General features: G+C 44.4%; 1 protein-coding gene across 1 annotated transcript in view; it reads left to right on the top strand.

The window, feature by feature from the left end:
- The window catches only part of LOC118387482 (matrix metalloproteinase-17), a 104383-nt gene that overhangs the window by 75630 nt on the left and 7728 nt on the right, over positions 1 to 21025 (top strand). The window contains exons 4-8 of the mRNA XM_035775885.1: positions 5245 to 5531; positions 10030 to 10206; positions 14228 to 14330; positions 16155 to 16237; positions 19311 to 19463. Of these exons, the coding sequence (XP_035631778.1) occupies positions 5245 to 5531; positions 10030 to 10206; positions 14228 to 14330; positions 16155 to 16237; positions 19311 to 19463 (803 nt within the window). The remainder of the gene's footprint in view (positions 1 to 5244; positions 5532 to 10029; positions 10207 to 14227; positions 14331 to 16154; positions 16238 to 19310; positions 19464 to 21025) is intronic.

Genomic DNA, 21025 nt, shown 5'->3' with positions numbered 1-21025 from the left:
CAGTTTAGCAAATCAAATCAAATCACATTTTATTGGTCATGTACACGTGATTAGCAGATGTTATTGTGGGTGTAGCGAAATACTTGTGCGTCTAGCTCCGACAGTGCAGTAATAGCTAACAAGTAATATATAACAAATTACACATCATATACCCAATACGCACAAATCTAAGTAGGAATTAATTAAGACTATATATATATATATGGACGGGCGATGTCAGAGCGGAACGGACTAAGATACCGTAGAATAGTATAGAATACATTATATACATATGAGATGAGTAATGCCAGATATGTAAACCTTATTAAGTGACTAAGATACCGTAGAATAGTATAGAATACAGTATATACATATGAGATGAGTAATGCCAGATATGTAAACATTATTAAAGTGACTAGTGTTCCATTCCTTAAAGTAGCCAGTGATGTCAAGTCTATACCTATAAGCAGCAGCCTCTAATGTGCTAGTGATGGCTGTTTAACAGTCTGATGGCCTTGAGATAGAAGCTGTTTTTCAGTCTCTCGGTCCCAGCTTTGATGCACCTGTACTGACCTTGCCTTCTGGATGATAACGGGGTGAACAGGCAATGGCTCGGGTGGTTGATGGCCTTGATGATCTTTTTGGCCTACCTGTGACATCGGATGCTGTAGGTGTCCTGGAGGGCTGGTAGATTGCCCCCTGTAATGCGTTGAGCAGACTGCACCACACTCTGGAGAGCCTTGCGGTTGCGGGCGATGCAGTTGCCGTACCAGGCGGTGACACAGCCCGACAGGATGCTCTCAATTGTGCATCTGTAAAAGTTTGTGAGGGTTTTAAGTGACAAGCCACATTTCTTCAGCCTCCTGAGGTTGAAGAGGCGCTGTTGCGCCTTCTTCACCACATTGTCTGTGTGAGTGGTCCATTTCAGTTTGTCAGTGATGTGTACGCTGAGGAACTTGAAGCTTTCCACATTCTCCACTGCGGTCCTTCGGTGTAGATAGGGGGGTGCCTCCTCTGCTGTTTCCTGAAGTCCACAATCATCTCCTTTGTTTTGTTGACATTGAGTGAGAGCTTGTTTTCCAGGCAATACACTCCCAGAGCCCTCACCTCCTCCCTGTAGGCTCTCGTCATTGTTGATAATCAAAGTACATTTTTATAGTTTACTTCGCCACTTAGTCATCGCTCTCTGCTCTCTCTTCATGCCTCGTTCCACACAGACCTAGCCCCGCCCCCTGTCACTCAAGGAGCGCATTTGTTGTTCTTCGACCACGAGACACAAGCGTTCAGTCTGCATGGTCAATGCGGCACATGCAACAATGTTGATGACAACGATGCTGTTTTCACTGCTTCTTAATATCAATTCACTAACGTTATATAATTACACTATGCGTTTGTGTTTCTTATATCTGCAAACAGCTAGTTTGTCTTTTCTTAGCAAGTTGGGCCTAAATCTTGTTAGCCGCTAATGCGAATCGCTAGTTAGCTGGCTAGCTAGCTATTAAATGTACTGAACCATAGCAAACGTGATTAGCTATACAGCCTAATAATGCCAGTGATGGTGTAGACCTAAATCAGCATGTTGTTTGTGCAACAGTATCTTCTAAATCAAAGAGGAATACGTGAAGCATGGATATGTTAGCTACATGAAGTAGCTAAGAGAAAACGTTCAATGTAGCCAAAGATTATATGGTCCCCTAGGAAACACTTTGGTTCCTACCCTGTCATAATAACTCCTCCCTGGCATTTTAATTTGTTGTCATGTCGAACAACACTATTCTATTATAGAATTAGAATAAGAATGATATTTCCATGATTCCTACAGTTCACCCAAGTCTTTGCTCTAAATTGCAAGTAAATTGCAACATTTGGTTAAAAATAAGACCTAGGTTGTTTGCCAATATCATGCAACCCAGTGTTGAAATGATCTCAAATTAGTGCAGGCAATTGAGAAATTTAAAATACTATAAAAATGATAAAACTATCAGAATGGAGAAAGACTCACTTAGAATGTATGTGTTGCAACTCTTAAGGTCACTCACTACTCATGAAGCTTTTATTACTTTTATTATTAAAGAATAAAAAATAGCATCAAATATCGTCATTACATACCGTGATGATATGATATTTCGGCCATATCACCCAGCCCTAGTGTGCTTTAGCATTTAGATTTTGTTCTGGAGAATAATGCGTGTGTCTTGCGTGCATGTGGGTGGAGTGTGTGCATGCCTGCATGCGGGTGAGGTGCGTGTGTGCATGCGGGTGGAGTACGTGCATGCATGCGGGTGGAGTGTGTGCATGCGGGTGAGTGGAGTGTGTGCTTGCGGGTGGATTGCTAGTGTCGTACACCCTCTTCCAAAATTATACTACTGTAAAGTCCCTCAAACAACAGCTCAGGGTCAATTATCGCTTTGTGTGTCACAACCTTATGTCTCCACAAGGATTTACAGTGCTCACACACACACACACAAACACGGATAGCCTCCAGTTGCCATGCCCTGTCAGCACAGCCAATGATAATGACACCATAATGGTTCCAGACTCGTCCAGGCTGGTGAAAGTATCAGAGTCAGAGCCAGAGTCAGGGCCTGTGGTCGAAACAGCAGTCTGTCACACACAGAAAGGTTACCTCAAGTTTCTAAAGCATAGAAATAAAAGTCATTGTAATTCTATGGTCTAAAGGTTCTATCGGTTCTCAAGGTTCTATCGTCTATTACTCACCTCCAAGAATTGGAATATGTTTTGTTTGTGCTGTTTGCTCTTGCTTTGTGCACTTACATTGTGAATGTCAAATAAAGGTTTCACAATATTACTAAAGTATTTATTCATTAAAAGGTTTTTATCACACACACACATTATGTTGGACTTCGCCAGCGGGTATAGAAATTCTCAGCGTAGCAATCATATTTCCTACTTAATGCTATTCCTAGACCGGCTCCAGGGCCATGATGGTCAATGTATTTTTAATGTACTTGCTCAGATAGCGGGTGTGAACACAGCCAATGTCATGGGATTCTAGAGCTCATCTGTGATGCAGGGGAGGCTGCCTCTGACCTTGGCTAGCAGGCTGCTATTACCCACCCCTCCACTACTCCCCCACTCCCTGACTTCACTGCCCTCCCCATCCGTGCATCAAAAGCTATTGAGCATGTGAACTATCTATGGGTTCCTTTAGCCATATACACTGAAGAAAAATATAAACGTAATATGTCAAATGTTGGTCCCATGTTTCATGAGCTGAAATAGAAAATCAGATGTTTTCCATATGCACAAAAAGCTTATTTCTCTCAAATTTAGTGGACAAATTTGTTCACATCCCTGTCAGTGATCATTTCACGTTTACCAAGAGAATCCATCCAACTGACAGGTGAGGCATATCAAGAACCTGATTAAACAGCATGATCATTACACAGGTGCACATTGTGCTGGGGTCAATAAAAGGCCACTCTCAAATTTGCAGTATTGTCACACAACACAATGCAACAGATTTGTTACGTTTTGAGGGAGCATGTAATTGGCATGCTGACTGCAGGAATGTCCACCACAGCTGTTGCCTGAGAATTGAACGCTCATTTCTCTACCATAAGCTGCCTTCAATGTCATTTTAGAGAATTTGGCAGTATGTCCAACCTGCCCCACAACCGCAGACCACATGTAAACATGCCAGCCCAGGACCTCCACATCCGGCTTCTTCACCTGCGGGATCGTCTAAGACCAACAACCCGGACAGCTGATGAAACTGTGCGTTTGCACAACCAAAGAATTTCTGCACAAACTGTCAGAAACCGTCTCAGGGAAGCTCATCTGTGTGCTTGTCGACCTCACCAGGGTCTTGACCTGAATGCAGTTTATGCAGTTTGGCGTCGTAACTGACTTCATTGGGCAAACGCTCATCTCCGATGGCCACTGGCACACTGAAGAAGTGTGCTTTTCACAGATGTATCCCGGTTTCAACTGTACCAGACAGATGGCAGACAGCGTGTATGGCGTTGTGTGGGCAATGGTGGTGCCCCAATGGTGGTGGGGTTATAGTATGGGCAGGCATAATCTACAAACAACAAACACAATTACATTTTATCAATGGCAATTTGAATGCACAGAGATACCGCGACGAGATCCTGAGGCCCATTGTCGTGCCATTCATCCACCGTCATCAGCTCATGTTTCAGCATGATAATGCACAGTCCCATGGCCTGCATACTCACCAGACATGTCACCCATTGAGCATGTTTGGGATGCTCTAGATCGACTTGTATGACAGCGTGTTCTAGTTCCCACCAATATCCAGCAACTTCGCACAGCCATTGACGAGTAGTGGGACAACATTCCACAGACCACAATCAACAGCCTGATCAACTCTATGCGAAGGAGATCAATCTGCATGAAGCAAATGGTGGTCACACCAGATACTGACTGGATTTCTGATCCACGCCACTACCTTTTTTATGTATCTGTGACCAACAGATGCATATCTGTATTCTCAGTGAAATCATGTGAAATCCGTAGTTTAGGGCCTAATGAATTTATTTAAGTTGACTGATTACTCATTCATTCAGTAAAATCTTTGAAATAGTTGCATGTTGCGTTGATATTTTTGTTCATTGCACATATTGAGTAGCCAGCAACCTTGGCTAATGGTAGTTATATGACTCTGGTTGCTAGGAAATAGAAAGAGAAGAATGGAAGAGAGAGGGTGAGAGTATGACTGCCCCACTGTTTATTCAAATCCTATTACTGCTGTAGCAGAGGGAGAGACAGAGATACGAGGGAGAGAGGGAGAAAGAGAGTGAGAGAGAGAAGGGAGGATAGTGCCTCGAAAGCTATTCCTGAAAGCTCATTTTGTGTCTTTCTCCTCTCTCTCATCTCTCCGCAACTCAGTTCAAAGATGTTGATGCATTTGAACGCTATGGTCAATCTGTTTTCCACTGCGAGGACTCACCAAGCCATGAAATGGAAAAGGAGATACAATCAGTGTGTATCTGCAAACAAGCCCTATACTCATTCATGAACTGACAACCTGTTGAAATTTGTTGACCAGTGAATGCAGCTCTGCCAGTGTACTTGTACAGTATTCTAATTTTGACCTTTCCTCTCCCCCTCTCCTCCTCTTATCTTTTTTCTCCTCTCTCCCCCTCTTTTCCTCTTCTCCTGTTCCTACTTTCATCTGCTTCCACTCTACTTGTCTCATCCTCTCCTTCTTCCCCTCTCCTCTTCTCCCACTTGGTCTTTTCCTCTCCCTCTTCTCCTCTCATTCCTCTGCACCTCCAGGATACGTACCTTTCCTAAGGAGTCTCCTCTGTTGGGTCGAGATACGGTACGGGCTCTCATGTACTATGCTCTCAAGGTCTGGAGTGACATCTCCCCCCTCAACTTCCATGAAGTGGCGGGCAACGACGCAGACATCCAGATCGACTTCACAAAGGCTGACCACAACGACGGGTACCCCTTTGACGGGCCGGGGGGCACTGTGGCACACGCTTTCTTCCCCGGAGAGAGGTTCACGGCAGGGGACACCCACTTTGATGATGATGAGGCCTGGACCTTCAGATCACCAGGTGAGTGGTTGGTAGTTTACTGTGTCTTCAGTGACTAGTGTGTATTGTACATGGATTGTATATGTGCTATACTGTTCATTTATTTGTATGAAGTACATTTCCAGAAGTTTGTGTGTGTGTGCGTGTGCGTGCGTGTGTGCATGAGTGCGTGCGTGCGTGCAATGCCCAGTGACACCTCACGGCTCTAGCAGTTGGTTGGTCAGCCATGGGTCACTCAGTCTGACTAGCCACTCCCAGACTCACAGATGCTCTCATTAATCATTAAGTCCGCCTGCTGCTGCTAGGCTGATCGACTGCCCACCACTTCCCCCTCTCCCATCTCCCATTCTCATCAGTCTGAGTGAACTCAAGGTGCCCCCCTCCATCTCTCCCATCCTGTCCATCTCTGTCCAACTAATGCATTTTCTGTTATGTCCTGCCTGAGACAGAAGGAGGAAGAGGATATCAGGTGAGCATAGACAGTGTTGGTTAATGTCTCTTTTTCTCAAGTTGGGTAAAAGATAACGAGCTCCCCCTTCGTCTCCCCACCTATGCTGAGACTAGAACTATTGAGAGCACCCAGAGTCATATTCCACTCTAGCCAAGCCCAATACCTCCACATCGCTTGCCTTGATAAAGATAGCAAGACAACCAAACACATCTGGAGAGGTGAAGTGATGTAATGTGTGATGTATGCTGACCCCATGACCTCTCTGACAGGACAGATACATTACATCACTCTCCCAAAGATACACCAAACCAGACCTCAGTGTGGGGAGAAGGAGAGGAGCAGGGCTGCGTGATGCAGACTGACCCAGCTGGTGTGCCATGTTGATGGGGCCAGGCCGCCAGGCCGTGCCCTGGTCTCCCCCTGTACTGCAGGAGGCCTCCTGGACAGCGGCTCAGTCTGCTCCAATTAGGGCTCCCAACCGGCCAGACCAGGCAGGCAGCAGATGCTTACACGGCGCCTGGAAGGTGGAGTACAGGGGGAGGGAGGGGAGAGACGTTGGTGGTCAGGGGAATACACTTAGAAGATGGGCGGATAGACCGGTAGATTCACTGATGTGGGAGAAAATGGAGGAAGATTATTGAAAAATCCATCTTTTCTCCAAGAATCTCACATCATTGGCACATTGCATGAATAAATTATGATGATGAGGAGGAAGTGAAGGATAATGGCAATGATGAAAATTATGATTTACCCTTCTCAACCCACACAAAGAATGAGATCGCTCCAGTATTTGCTTATGATATGAATCCTTTAACTGAAACTATTGAATGCTCCACACCACCATCTAGATTCCTAGTATAATTTCATTGCTTGGATTGAACAAGGAATTTAGTCCTCTATTTATTTGTGTTTGTTTGCCTTGACTCTCTGGCGGCAGATGTGAGTCGTCGAGGCAGAGGAGCCAGTTAATTAAACAGCTCTTAATTTCTTCTCAGCTTCACAGTCCGTCGGGTGGACACCACGGCTCAGTAGGCTGTGCTAACCACGAAGCTCTCTCTTTTTTATATGTTGTATGGTTAATGTTGTGTTTACCACACTGAAGGATTGTGTTCTTTGACATGTGTACCAAAAATGTTGTTGGTGCTTTGGGTTAGATAAGAGAGTTAAACGTTAACTAGTTGTCCCTAGTTTTCTGTCATAATAGCGAGCCATACAGGTGATTCTTTCATCAAGGTGCTTTTTAGTCAGTCTGCAACAGGATTCAAGGCCTGGCCTTGGATCTCTTCCTTATCCCCTTTTAGATATTGGAGTGGGTTGTTGTTCCTGCAACTTTCGAACAAGAAGAGAAGAACTTGTAAGGTCAGGAGCTAGAAGTGAAACACGGCAGTTCAGCAGATTTCTGGGGCCCTAATCTTCTTAAGAAGGATGGACCTTATCAGAGGAATAAGGATTCCAGTAATTGCTTTCCCTCTCTCCCTTCTTTTCTCTCTCTCCCCTTGCCTATTTTCTGAAAACTTATCCCAGTGTGTTGTTCTTGGCAGAGCATTAGAACATTCCCCCCTATGAGGGCCATCTGCTAATGTGTTGTAATTAGCAATGAATTGAAACGGGGCGTTTGGAGAACAGCGTAGCTAGCAGAATGCTAAATGCTCCATTTAAGTTTGCTAGCGCTCTGCTCTCCACTGGTTGATTGACAGGGGAGACATCCAATGGGGTGGCCTGGGCAGACTCTCGGGGACCGGGTCACATAAGTGGAGCCAGGGAAAGGCTGTTTTTGTTTTGACAGCAGGCAGATTGCTTTAATTAATTATCTCTCCGCTGGTTGCTCGCTAATGCGGAATGATTATGCTGGCCGAAACAAAAGGCTCATTAAGCAGGTGTGTTTTGATGACATTCGCAATTTGGCTTTGGTCCGCAACGCGTGTGCACACGTCAGTGTGTTCATGTTTGTGTTAGAGAGAGAGAGAGAGAGAGAGAGAGAGAGAGAGAGAGAGAGAGAGAGAGAGAGAGAGAGAGAGAGAGAGAGAGAGAGAGAGAGAGAGAGAGAGAGAGACAGACAGAGAGAGAGAGAGACAGAGAGAGAGACAGACAGACAGACAGACAGACAGACAGACAGACAGACAGACAGACAGACAGACAGACAGACAGACAGACAGACAGACAGACAGACAGACAGACAGACAGACAGACAGACAGACAGACAGACAGACAGACAGACAGACAGACAGACAGACAGACAGACAGACAGACAGACAGACAGACAGACAGACAGACAGACAGACAGACAGACAGACAGACAGACAGACAGACAGACAGACAGACAGACAGACAGACAGACAGACAGACAGACAGACAGACAGACAGACAGACAGACAGACAGACAGACAGAGAGAGAAATTATAGTGTAGAGGGGAGAAATTGCGCCACACTGCTCATCCACAATATCAAGCTGTCAGTCAGTCACTTAGTCTCCCTGCTCTGGCTGACTGGCTCCTCAGCTCCTCAGGGACGAGGCTGCACACCATGGCCAAACAGGCTGTACTCCATCACCACCACCACCACAGAGGAACAGCAACCCTCTCTTGAGGAATGAAGAGAGACATCAGAATGGAGCGCTATTCATATTTGGAGATGGAGTAACAGGGCATGGAGTCAGAGTGAACTAAAGCGTCCCTCTCTCTCCCCCGATTATCTCAGGTTCCACAAAGCTGATAGCATTTTGGCTGAGTAAACAATCACAGGGCTGAACCAGATGTAGTCTTAAGGGAATATGGTATGTTCCTCTCATCACACACACAGCCTTTACTATCATCCTCCACAGACCTCCTAAAGCCTACCAAGCAGGACCCTGGCCAGCTGTGGCTTGCTTATAGAGGGTCCCCATCCCCAAATCTGATGGGACAGACAGACTCCATCTGGCCTGCACTCTTTCTCTCCCTCTCTCTGCACCTCTTGCTGCTAACCATCCCAGACCAGACACCTCTTTTACCAACAGGGTCCAACTGAATGAATACAGCATTTAATTGAATCTAGAACATCAGCCAAATCTCTGTGTGGCAAGGTTGGACACAGGCAGTCAGTCTGTTGTGTAGTCACAGGGATGAACACCACAGTGACTCTGTGTAAAATAAATGACGCCGTAGATACCATGACCTCCCTGCTTCCCTCCCCCTCTCTCCCATCCTCTCTTTCTCTCATCCTCCCTTCGTCCTCCACCCTGCATACTCCTTAAATTAAATGGTATCATAACCTCCCTCCCTCCCTTCCTCTCATACATACTCCATTTCTCCACTCCATTTCTGCACAATGTGCTCCTGTAGATTAGGACATGTATTGGGCTTTCAATCACCCTAGTGACTAACCAGGAGGGAATATACCAGCACCTCGCTCCATTGTCTGTGTTTGAGTATGACATTGAGGCGCAGCCAAGCCTGTGCTAATCTAAGGCTAGCCATGCACACAGAGACAGGGAACCTAGCTAGCTGTGGCATGCTGACACACACACCACACCAACAAGTTTGGTGGATGGTGGAGCCGCAATCTAAATCTCTTAGACGCAGGTTTGAACTCTTAGTCTCGCTTAGCAGAGCCAGACCAGCAGGTTTTCTCTCTTTTTTTTGTGCAAATTCCGCCGAGGAGGAGGAAGAGGTGTTTTTAGCCTGCTGTAGTCGCTCCAGGTGTCACTACATGCACTGTGGATGACAGCTTGCAGCTCAGACTGTATTTCCATAGCTATCTCTCAATGCGTTGTGCCTAAAAGCATTAAAAGCGTTTGTGCCTGTCTGCTTCTCTTCTTAACTCTGACAATATGGAGATGTGTTCAGACGTAAGAGAAACACACTCTGCAATCCACACACTTGATAGTAGAGGTGCAGTAGGTCAGTTCAGTCCAACACTCAAAATGGAGAGTTGAGATAGTAGTAATAGCATTCTTCTGTCTGTCAGTGAGGTGTGTTTTCATGATATGACAGCCATATCAAAGCTTTTCTCTGCTCCGATGGATGGAGAAATCTCATTGTTAACTTTCTCACGTCGGTCCTCCCTCTCTTTCTCTCTCTCTCCCCTCAGACTCTCACGGGATGGATCTGTTTGCGGTAGCAGTGCATGAGTTTGGTCATGCTATTGGCCTGGCCCACACTTCAGCCATAGAGTCCATCATGAGGCCGTACTACCAGGGCCCTGTGGGGGACCCACTCAAGTACAACCTCCCCTATGAGGACAAGGTCCGTGTCTGGCAGCTCTACGGTACGTGCCTCATCATCATGGGGAAAAGGCTGCTAAGTGGTATAGAGTACATAGCGACATAACACTGCTGCTTCTTACCCCGCAAAGTTTCCCAACACTGTGAGTAATACATACAGTGCATTCGGAAAGTATCCAGACCCCGTAGACTTTTTCCACATTTTGTTATGTTACAGCCTTATTCCTAAATTGATTAAATGGTTTTTTTCCCTCCTCAATCTACACACAATACCCCATAATGAAAACGCAAAAACAAGTTTTTAGATTTTTTTTTGTACATTTATTACAAAAATCTAAACTGAAATAGCACATTTACATAAGTATTCTGACCATTTACTCAGTACTTTGTTGAAGAACCTTTGACAACAATTACAGCCTTGAGTCTTCTTAGGTATGACACTACAAGCTTGGCACACCTATATTTGGGGAGTTTCTCCGATTCTTCTCTGCAGATCCTCTCAGGCTCAGTCAGGTTGGATGGGGAGCGTCGCTGCACAGCTATTTTCAGGTCTCTCTACCCTACTGATGTGACATTTGAAAATCCCTTGGTTAACATAGAGATTCTGGGAACATCAGAAGGTGGCAGGAAATTAACTATAATCCGACCAATTGAACATATGCGGTGGTACTTAATGAATATGATGTCAGTTCGGTTGTCATCTGAGACATTCTCATCGATGATAGGATGACATAAACTCTACAGTGGAAAGTCTACACATCAGAGTAATCAGATGCACATGGAATTGTTGTTCAATTTAAATGTTTGAATATAAAATTATTGGTGAAAAGATTCAAAGTAATTTTAGCATCCAAATGAGAGATTTGGATTTTCATAAGGTTAGGGCTCTGCTCAATCAGTGGCCCAGTCCTGTGAAGAGACATGGGTTATACAACTTTTCAAACACACCCTTCTCGCTCCACTATATAAAGCCTTGACGAAAATGTAACCTCCTGTTCCAAGTACGTGTTGTCTGCAGCCTCTGCGTTAAAAGGACTTGTCAACTAGAACATGTCAACTACAGAACTAAGCCAACCTCAGCGTGAGCTTTGGTTGCGAATGATATGAACTTTGAACTATTATTCACTACAGAAGTGATACCTCCTAGCCGTTGAGTTAGCCACAGCAGCTGCTAACGCAGGGCTAGGAAAGAACAGACAGAGTATCCTGTCTACCACACAATGACATTACTACAACGTATCCATTTGACCACCAGAGACATTCTTCAAAGGACTCGGTTTGGCAACACGGCCTTCCATCTACCACCAACCTACCGAAGCGCAGCTCAGAGTAAATATTTATTGCATTTTCCTTTTCTAAATGGGCGGTAACTTAGAATGCATGAAATACTGTATTTACGATAGCACAGCTTCTCCCCTTGTCCCTCAGTCTTCCCGCTCTTTCACTCAAACCCAGCCCCTTTTCTTTTGTGTAATCAGCTGTCATATCTGTTCCGCCCGCTAGGGACATTTTCCTTTAAGACGTAATTTGTAATCAAGGTATGATTCATTCTTTGTATCTGTAATTCTCTGTGATTATTTAGTAAATAAATAATTAAACCCAATTTTGTATTGCTGATTCAACTTGTTAGCCAGGGTTCGTGAAGATAACCAAGAATTTACAACTTTCAGATGAGACTGAATTAAGGTGACGATTAATATTGACTGCTATTGATTTAAAATATTACTATGTCGTTAAGAGTTTATTCGGAAGATAACTCTTAGAACTCCCCATCCCGGATCCGGGATCGTGACTACAGCTCAAGCTCATTACCATAACGCACAATGCAAAAAAAGAATCTTAGAAATATTTAACCTCCACACATTAACAAGTCCAATAGCTCAAATGAAAGATAAACACCTTGTTCATCTACCCAGCAAGTCAGATTTCTAAAATGTTTTACGGCGAAAACATAGCACATATTTATATTAGATCACCACCGAAACAAAAGGCATTTTGTCCCAGAAAAAATAAAATTTAAAAGTAGGATTAAAAAATAAATAATTCACTAATTCACTTCATCAGATGACAGTAATATTACATGTTACACAGTACATTAATTTTTTTTCAATAATATGCCATTTATATCCATAAATCTCTGTTTACAATGACGACATTTCAAAGAATGCTACTCAAATGTCAGGAGAAATGATGATAGCTCCGACAGATAACGTCAGATAACAAGCAATAAACATGACTAAATATACATGTTCTACATATATTTACAAAGATACACTTCTTCTTAATGCAACCGCTGTATTACATTTATTTTTAACGTTACAGACATCGTTCACTGGGCTATACTATGAGTCGGCGCTCAGATATTAGCAGTATGTCTCCTCTACGTTTGGAGTCCACAGAAACACCAAATAACCACATAAATATTCCCTTACCTTTGATGTTCTTCCATCCGAAGACGTAGAAGGAGTCATACTTACCCAATACATCGTTTGGTTTCACGTTGTGTGTCTCTGTATTAGCACATGTTAACAGCTTCGGCTGAAATGCATCCAAAATGACTTCTGGTCCAGCACTCTTGCACATCAAAACTTCCAATTTACATATTATATGTCCACTAAACTGGTCAAACAATGTGAAAAATCGAGCTTTATGATGTTTTTAGCATGTAGAACAAAGATCAGCGCGAACAGACAATCCGGCTTCAAATGCTGGATCATGGAAAAAGACGTACTCCAAATCGGCCGCGCGCAATAGAGTGCCTGTTTTTCAGAGGGACACGAGCAATTTCGCCCGCCAAACGTGCAGGGCTCGTGGGATTCTCACAATGAACGTGCCATTTGAAAGCTGACATCGCGCTGAACAGATAGAGACTGTTCCTGGATCGGTAGCTGCCTGGGAAGGGTGGGGGCCATGACGTCAAAGTTGACCCAACTTTTCTCTTCACAAGAGAGAGTTTGGGAGAAAGGCTGCCCTGAGAGTTCTGCTTTACATACAGACATAATTTCAATGGTTTTAGAAACTTTAGAGTGTTTTCTATTCAATAATAATTTTTATATGCATATATTAGCAATTTTGGGAAAAATATTTTCAGTTTACTATGGGTACGCACTTTCTCCAACGGGAGCAGTATAGAGGGGGAGCTCTAAGAGGATAACAGCTCTATAAATATTATTTTGTGGTGCCCCAACTCTAGTTAATTACATTTACATGATTAGCTCAATCAGGTAATATTAATTACGGAGAAAGGATTTTATAGAATAGCATGTCATATCACTTAATCTGGCACAAATCAGATCACCTCTTGCCTCGCTACTCCTCTATGATTATTTTATACCCGTCCCTCCACACGCCTACCTCACTTATACTAGACATACATCAATGGACTGGCATTCTGCCATCCCTTCTATGTGCATATACTGTGCAGAAAATCCTAGTGGTACTGTATACATTAACTGTCTAATCTACAGGCGCAGACCTCCCCAACACCACCCCTCAAACCTCTCAATGCAAATGTCTCCTAGAATTACCCATGATTCCTAATGGGACGTGTCCGCCCATCCCTTAATGCAACATGGCGGTGTAGAGCAGGAAACCCAAGGCCTCGGCACAGGAAGCAGAATTGATTAGTTTGTATGCAGTGATAATTGATTTAATTAATTATTAGTGGAGAGATTGCTTTAATTGGTCATCCCTGTGGCACAGACCCTGCTTATCACTGTGTGCCATGCTACTGAGAGAGGGAGGAGACGAAGACGGATAGGTGAGGGGTGATGAGAAGAGAGGGAGGAAAGGAAGACTGATAGGCGAGAGGGGATAAGTAGCTGGGGGAGAAGGGGAGAGACTGGAGAGGTAAACAGGCAAGAGAGGTGAAATAGAGGGAAAGGAAGGGATGGAGAGAGAGGTAAGATATAGACAGGGAAAGGAAGGGAGAGAGAGAGAGAAAACATGTTGAATCATGCTGCCGCTGTAGAGTGGGGCTGTATGCTTGGAATGTGTGTATGTGAATGTGGGGTTGGGTGTCTCTAAGTACAGTTGAATTGACCCTTGACCTCTCGTCCTTCCCAGGGGTGAGCGATTCAGTGTCACATACGGCCCAGCCAGATGACCCCTCCCAGACCGCTGACCCACCTGTACTACTGGACCTCCCTGAGAACAGATCTACTGTCCCGTGAGTCACACCCACACAAACACACACACACACATACACCTTAGCACTCCATATAATATATCTGCTGACACACATACACTCACCCACTCATATACACTCACCCATTCACATACACTCACCCACTCACAAAAACTCACCCACTCACATACACTCAGAGGCCAGTTTATTAGGTACTTCACCCCTTTCACGAAAATGGTTCACCCCTACAGACAGTGAGTCAGGTGGCTGTGGCTTGCTATATAAAGCAGGCAGACGAGCATCATTGAGGCAGTTACTGTTTGATTGAACTATAGAATGGGAAAAACGAGTGACCTAAGCGACTTTGAGCGTGGTATGATCGTCAGTGCCAGACGCGCCGGTTCCGGTATCTCGGAAACAGATGGCCTCCTAGGCTTTCACGCACGACAGACAGTCTCTAGAGTTTACAGAAAATGGTGTGACAAGCTAAAAACATCCAGTCAGCATCAGTCCTGTTGGCAAAAACAGCTCGTTGATGAGAGGTCAAAGGAGAATGGCAAGAATTGTGCAAGCTAACAGACGGGCCACAAGCAGGAAAATAACTACGCAGATCAACAGTTGTGTGCAGAACAACATCTCGGAATGCACAACTCATCTATTCTTGTCACGGATGGGATATTGCAGCAGACGACCACACCGGGTTCAGCTAAGAACAAAAATAAGTAGCTCCAGTGGGCACGCTATCACCAACACTGGACAATTGAGGAGTGGAAAAATATTGCCTGGTCCGACAAATCACGGTTCCTGACGGAAGAGTTAAGATTTGGAGCAAGCAGCATGAGTCCATGCCCCCATCCCGCCTGGTGTCAACTGTACAGGCTGGTGGTGTTGGTGCAGTGGGGAATGTTTTCCTGGCAGACGTTAGGACCCTTAGTACTGTACCAATTGAGTAATGTTTCCATTCCCCAAAGAATTCAGGCTGTTCTGGAAGCAAATGGGGCCTGACCCAGTACTAGATGGGTGTACCTAATAAACTATTCTCCCTCCCTCTGTTTCCAGACTGTTCTGCAGTTCAGCGAGTTTGGACATTGTCACAATGCCGCAGAGAGAGATAACAGTCCTTGTTTCCAAGTGTGCTCGGTATTACATTTGTATGTTTATACCACACCACGTCGCCAGTGTTCACACACCAGACTACACAGCACTCAACAGCAAATGTCAGAACAGAAGCCCTGAGAAAATAATAGATTTTCATACTTGACTGGTAGCAAGTGGATACTTTGTCCTCGTTTTTGTTCTTTTTCCCCACTCCTCTCTGTAGCTTTCCCTTATAATTTCTCGTCCACTCCATCTTGCAGGATGATGTGTGTGTGGACAAGGTGGATTTAGCCTGACAAAGGTCACTAATATAGTCCTCTCTGCGCTCCTCTGTTAATACTCCCTGAATAGAGATCTTTGTTAATAAGGAGCTAGGCGAGTAGCGTCTCACAAAAGCAGCCCTGTTGTGGTAATTGCCTCGTCATTTGCAGCCCGGACACGTCAGGCGCTTAAAGTCAGTCATTAGCACTGGGATAATGCATGTGAGGACCTCGGTCTCCTGCGTCAGGACGATAACATCTCCCTGGATGTTTGGCCTGTTTTTTTAAGTGGCACACACACATACACTCAGTAGATAAACACACAAGCATAGTGTGCATGAGCGCTCTGCACACATAAACACAAACAGAGACACACACACAATGGTTTAAGATGGGAAGACACTGATTTAGACTGGTATAGTGACTGGGGATAGAGAAGTGGTTTGGTGTACATTCTGTTTTAGTTTCTTTAATTAATCCCCCCCCCCTCTCTCTCTTCCTGTCTTAGGCCAGCACGAGATTCCCCTGACAGGTGCACCAGTCACTTTGATGCAGTGGCCCAGATTCGCGGGGAGGCCTTCTTTTTTAAAGGTACAGAGATGGGCCAGAGGGAGAGAAAACAGTTTGTGGCATTGCCTGCAATCAATATAAAAGTCAGCCAAGCATCTCTCTCAGAGTTCCACACACACCTTCACACTCAACAGACGGAAAGATAGACAGACCCTGGAGGGGCCCATGGTCCTATGTTGACTGTAAAACTATATGGTTTGAATTGAGGAGATTCTTAATTAACATATGTTAACCTCAAGAGATCTCCATGGTAATATAAAACGTTTTATTTGGCCTGTATGTTATGGACGATGTTAATAGCTTGTAGAGCTGCAGATGAAAAAGTATTATACAACGGGTGGGTCTAATCCTGAATGGTGATTGGTTAAAACCGAATTCTAGCCGGTGTCTATTCCACAAGTTACAACTGGCTAAATCTATGACGCTGAAATGCCTATTTACCCCGTCCCATCTAACTGCACAGCCAGGCAATTTATGAACTTGATCTCCAGTATCTCCAGTATTTCTTTTAGACCAGCATTTAGATTTCAACAGCCGAGATTTGTTTAAACATTGCTGTCTGTCTCCGACATTTGCAACATTGTTTCAATATGCAAATTCAATCTCCAGCTGTCCCATAGTAATGAACTTGTCGGGAATCGGGATGAGACAGAAAGGCAGGCAACTTTTCTCAGCCATTTGAAATCATGAATCAGCATCATTTTTATGGATATACACAAAGAACTATCAATGGAAAACAGGCCAAACGAAACAAAGTGCAGCTAGTTTGCTGTCTTTCCAGCTTCAGTTTGAAGTGATTGTGTTAGCTTTATTGTTGACTAGCTCCTCTGAACAACTGTGTCCTGACGAGAGAGCACATTTTCTCCGCCAGGTGAAATCGTGCATCATTAGCTCATTGTTATGGATGTATCCAAATAAATGTCACTAGAAAACAGCTTAAACAAATGCAAATGTAGCTACTTTGCTGTTATTCTGGCTGCAATGTTTGACGTGACTGTAAGTTAGCTGTAGCTGGCTAGCTAGCAAGCAAGGGATAAGAACGTTGTCAGGCAGTATGGCAATGAAACATTTAGAACAACGACTGGGTCACGTCCAGAGATACAGAACAAAAAGACTGAACGACTGGGTCGCGTCTCTGGCAACCGAACCTATACAATGAATGACCAGCTGGCTTGGGTAGCAACCCTAGAATTGTGTCAGGACTATATCTTGTGGAAGGATGAAAGTATGAATACATTTATCAAAATAACATTTTTTTATGAAAATATGTCAATCACTATTTGAATATGTTGGTAACACGTTGTATAAAAGTGATAATGACATTGAAACCGGTGTTTGGAGGATATATCGGCACAGTTTGCCGGCCCTCAACTTTTTCTTGGGCCTAACAACACCCGTGCCAATAGATCCTCCAAACACTGGCTCCTCTGGCATTATCACTTAAATAATACAGAGGCTGTGACCCAACTCAGACAAACTTAGACTAAATTTGTCCAACACAGATACTGGAAGCCAGGCTGAATCTGCCTCTCTGTGTTCGCTTGGTTGGTTCAGCCAGTTGAGTGCCTAACCGGGTAAAATCTCCTCTGCGGCATCCACACATGTTTCTCCTGTGAACCATTTGAATATGGACAACAGCGTAAACATTGACACACGGGATGTATACAAACACACACTTTTCACTAGCATACACACATACAGTACACTCCCACACATACACAAGTTGTGTACACACATTCACACAAACACTTACACAAACGCTTAATCAGGCCGCGGGGCCAGACGGATTACCAGGACGTGTACTTAGAGCATGAGCGGACCAAGTGGCAAGTGTCTTCACTGACATTTTCAACCTCTCCCTGACTAGTCTGTAATACCTACGTTTCAAGCAGACCACCATAGTCCCTGTGCCCAAAAAAGCGAAGGTAACCTGCCTAAATGACTGCCGCCCCGTAGCACTCATTTCGGTAGCCATGAAGTGCTTTGAAAGGCTGGTCATGGCTCACATCAACAGCATCCTCCCAGAAACGCTAGACCCACACCAATTCGCAAACTGCCGCAACAGATCCACAGATGACACAATCTCAATCATCCTCCACACTGCCCTTTCCCACCTGGACAAAAGGAACACCTATGTGAGAATGCTGTTCATTGACTACAGCTCAGTGTTCAGCACCATAATGCCCACAAAGCTCATCACTAAGCTAAGGACCCTGGAACTAAACACCTCCCTCTGCATCTGGATCCTGGACTTCCTGACTGGCCGCCCCCAGGTGGTAAGGGTAGGCAACAACACATCTGCCACGCTGATCCTCAACACGGGGGCCCCTCAGATGTGTGTACTTAGTCCCCTCCTGTACTCACTGTTCACCCATGACTACATGGCCAAGCATGACTCCAACACCACCATTAAGTTTGCTGATGACACAACGGTGGTTGGCCTGATCACCGACAACCGATGAGATAGCCTATAGGGAGGAGGTCAGAGATCTGGCAGAGTGGTGCCAGGACAACAAGCTCTCCCTCAACGTGAGCAAGAAAAAATAGCTAATTGTGCACTACAGGAAAAGGAGGGCCGAACTTTTAGGGTGATTTTCCCCCCCGAAGTGTAGTGGGTTGAGAGTTTCAAGGTCCTTGGTGTCTACATCGCCAACAAATTATCATGGGCCAAACACACCAAGACAGTCAAGAAGAGGGCACGACATCGCCTTTTCCCCCCAGGAGACTGAAAATATATGGCATGGGTCCCCAGATCCTCAAAACGTTTTACGGCTACTCCATCGAGAGCATCCTGACTGGTTGCATCATGCTACTACCCCCTGTATAGCCTCGTTATTGTTATTTTATTATGTTACTTTTTTTCTTTTTTTTTCACTTTTAGTTTATTTAGTAAATATTTTCTTAATTAACTCTATTTTCTTAAAACGGAATTGTTGGTTAAGGGCTTGTTAGTAAGCATTTCACGGGCATTTCACCTGTTGTATTCGGCGCATGTGACAAATAAGATTTGATTTGAATAACTTTGTACCCTTCCTCCTTTACCTATTTACCTACATTTATTTTCTTCCTACTTTCTCTCTCTTCCTCCTCATAGGGAAGTATTTCTGGCGTCTGACGCGGGAGAAGCACCTGGTGTCTCTGCGTCCGGCTCAGATCCACAGGTTCTGGAGAGGCCTGCCTACCAACCTGGACAGTGTGGACGCTGTCTACGAGAGACCTGGGGACCACAAGATAGTCTTCTTCAAAGGTACCCGACCCAGAAACCCAACCATGGTTGTGGTGGTGGCAAGGAGTTCAAACATATACCAACTATGTTACATCAACTATGAAAGGGAGTGTTGTGATGTAATTTAAAGGTGTTTGATTTGTTGAGGAGACTGTTGTGACTATGTGACTAAGTGTCAAGGCTGTTCAAATAAATGTGAAGGTGTTCTGAGAAAGATATGAAAAGAGGTCCATCAAGTGATGTGTCATTATGGGCTTTGAACTTTATTAACGGTTTTATGGATGATAGAGGGCTTAAAAATGCAATCTACCTTACAAAATAACAAAAACAAGGACATCGCTCTTACACCTCTTGGTAAAAATATTTATTTCTCTGTCTGTATTTCAAGGTCAATTTAATATTTTCATCACAAAACACATGTATTTTTTATTTATTTTTTGAGCCTACGGCACCTGGTATTTCCAGGCGGTCTCCCGACCCAGTACTGACCAGGTCCTACCCTAAACAGGTGTGTTCAGGGTGGTATGGCCACAAGCGTATTTTTCTTTCTCCCTGAATTTGGTCCCTTGGCTCATCTCTGTAACTCTTCAATGGGCTCGGGGGAGGCCAAGGTGTTTTCTGAAACATGACTCCCCTGGCCACCTATTTCTTATCACATTGCTCTCCAACCCGGATGTCAGCCGCACCAATGTGTCAGAGGAAACACCTTTCGACTGATGACCGGAGTCAGTGTACAAACGCCCGGCCCAGTCACAACATAATCCAGCCTCTCCAACAGAATCCAGGTAGAATCAGGAATTCCCCAGGGCAGCTATCTAGGCCACTTACTTTTTTCAATCTTTGAGTAAAGCCAGTGTGTCTATGTATGCAGATGACTCAACACTTTACACGTTAGCTACTACAGCAACTGAAATGACTGCAACACTTAACAAAGAGCTGCAGTTAGTTTCAGAATGGGTGTCAAGGCATAATTAGTCCTACACATTTAATTTGGAAATGTATTTGGAACAAATCATTCACTAAACCATAAACCTCAATTAAATATTGTAATAAATAATGTGGAAATTGAGCAAGTTTAGGTGACTAAACTGCTTGGAGTAACCCTGGATTATAAACTGTCATGGTCAAAACATATTGATACAACAGTAGCTAAACGGGAGAGAAGTCTCTCCGTAATAAAGCCCTGCTCTACCTTCTTAACAGCACTATCAACAAGGTAGGTCCTACAGGCCCTAGTTTTGTCACACCTGGACTACTGTTTGGTCGTGTGGTCAGGTGCTACAAAGAGGGACTTAGGAAAATTGCAATTGGCTCAGTACAGGGCAGCACGGCTGGACCTTAAATGTACACCGAGAGCTAACATTAATAATATGCATATAAATCTCTCCTGGCTCAAAGTGGAGGAGAGATTGACTTCATCAATACTTGTATTTGTGAGAGGTGTTGACATGTTGAAAACACAGAGTTGTCTGTTTAAACGACTAGCACACAGCTCAGACACGCAGGCGCAGACTATGGGAGGCGCACAGTACTACATAGAGCCATGACTCCATGGAACTCTATTCTACATCAGGTAACTGATA

The sequence above is a fragment of the Oncorhynchus keta genome, chromosome 9, assembly GCF_023373465.1.
Source record: "Oncorhynchus keta strain PuntledgeMale-10-30-2019 chromosome 9, Oket_V2, whole genome shotgun sequence".
NCBI lineage: Eukaryota > Metazoa > Chordata > Actinopteri > Salmoniformes > Salmonidae > Oncorhynchus > Oncorhynchus keta.
Note: the sequence above shows the minus strand (reverse complement) of the source record. Positions and strands in the feature narration are given on the sequence as shown.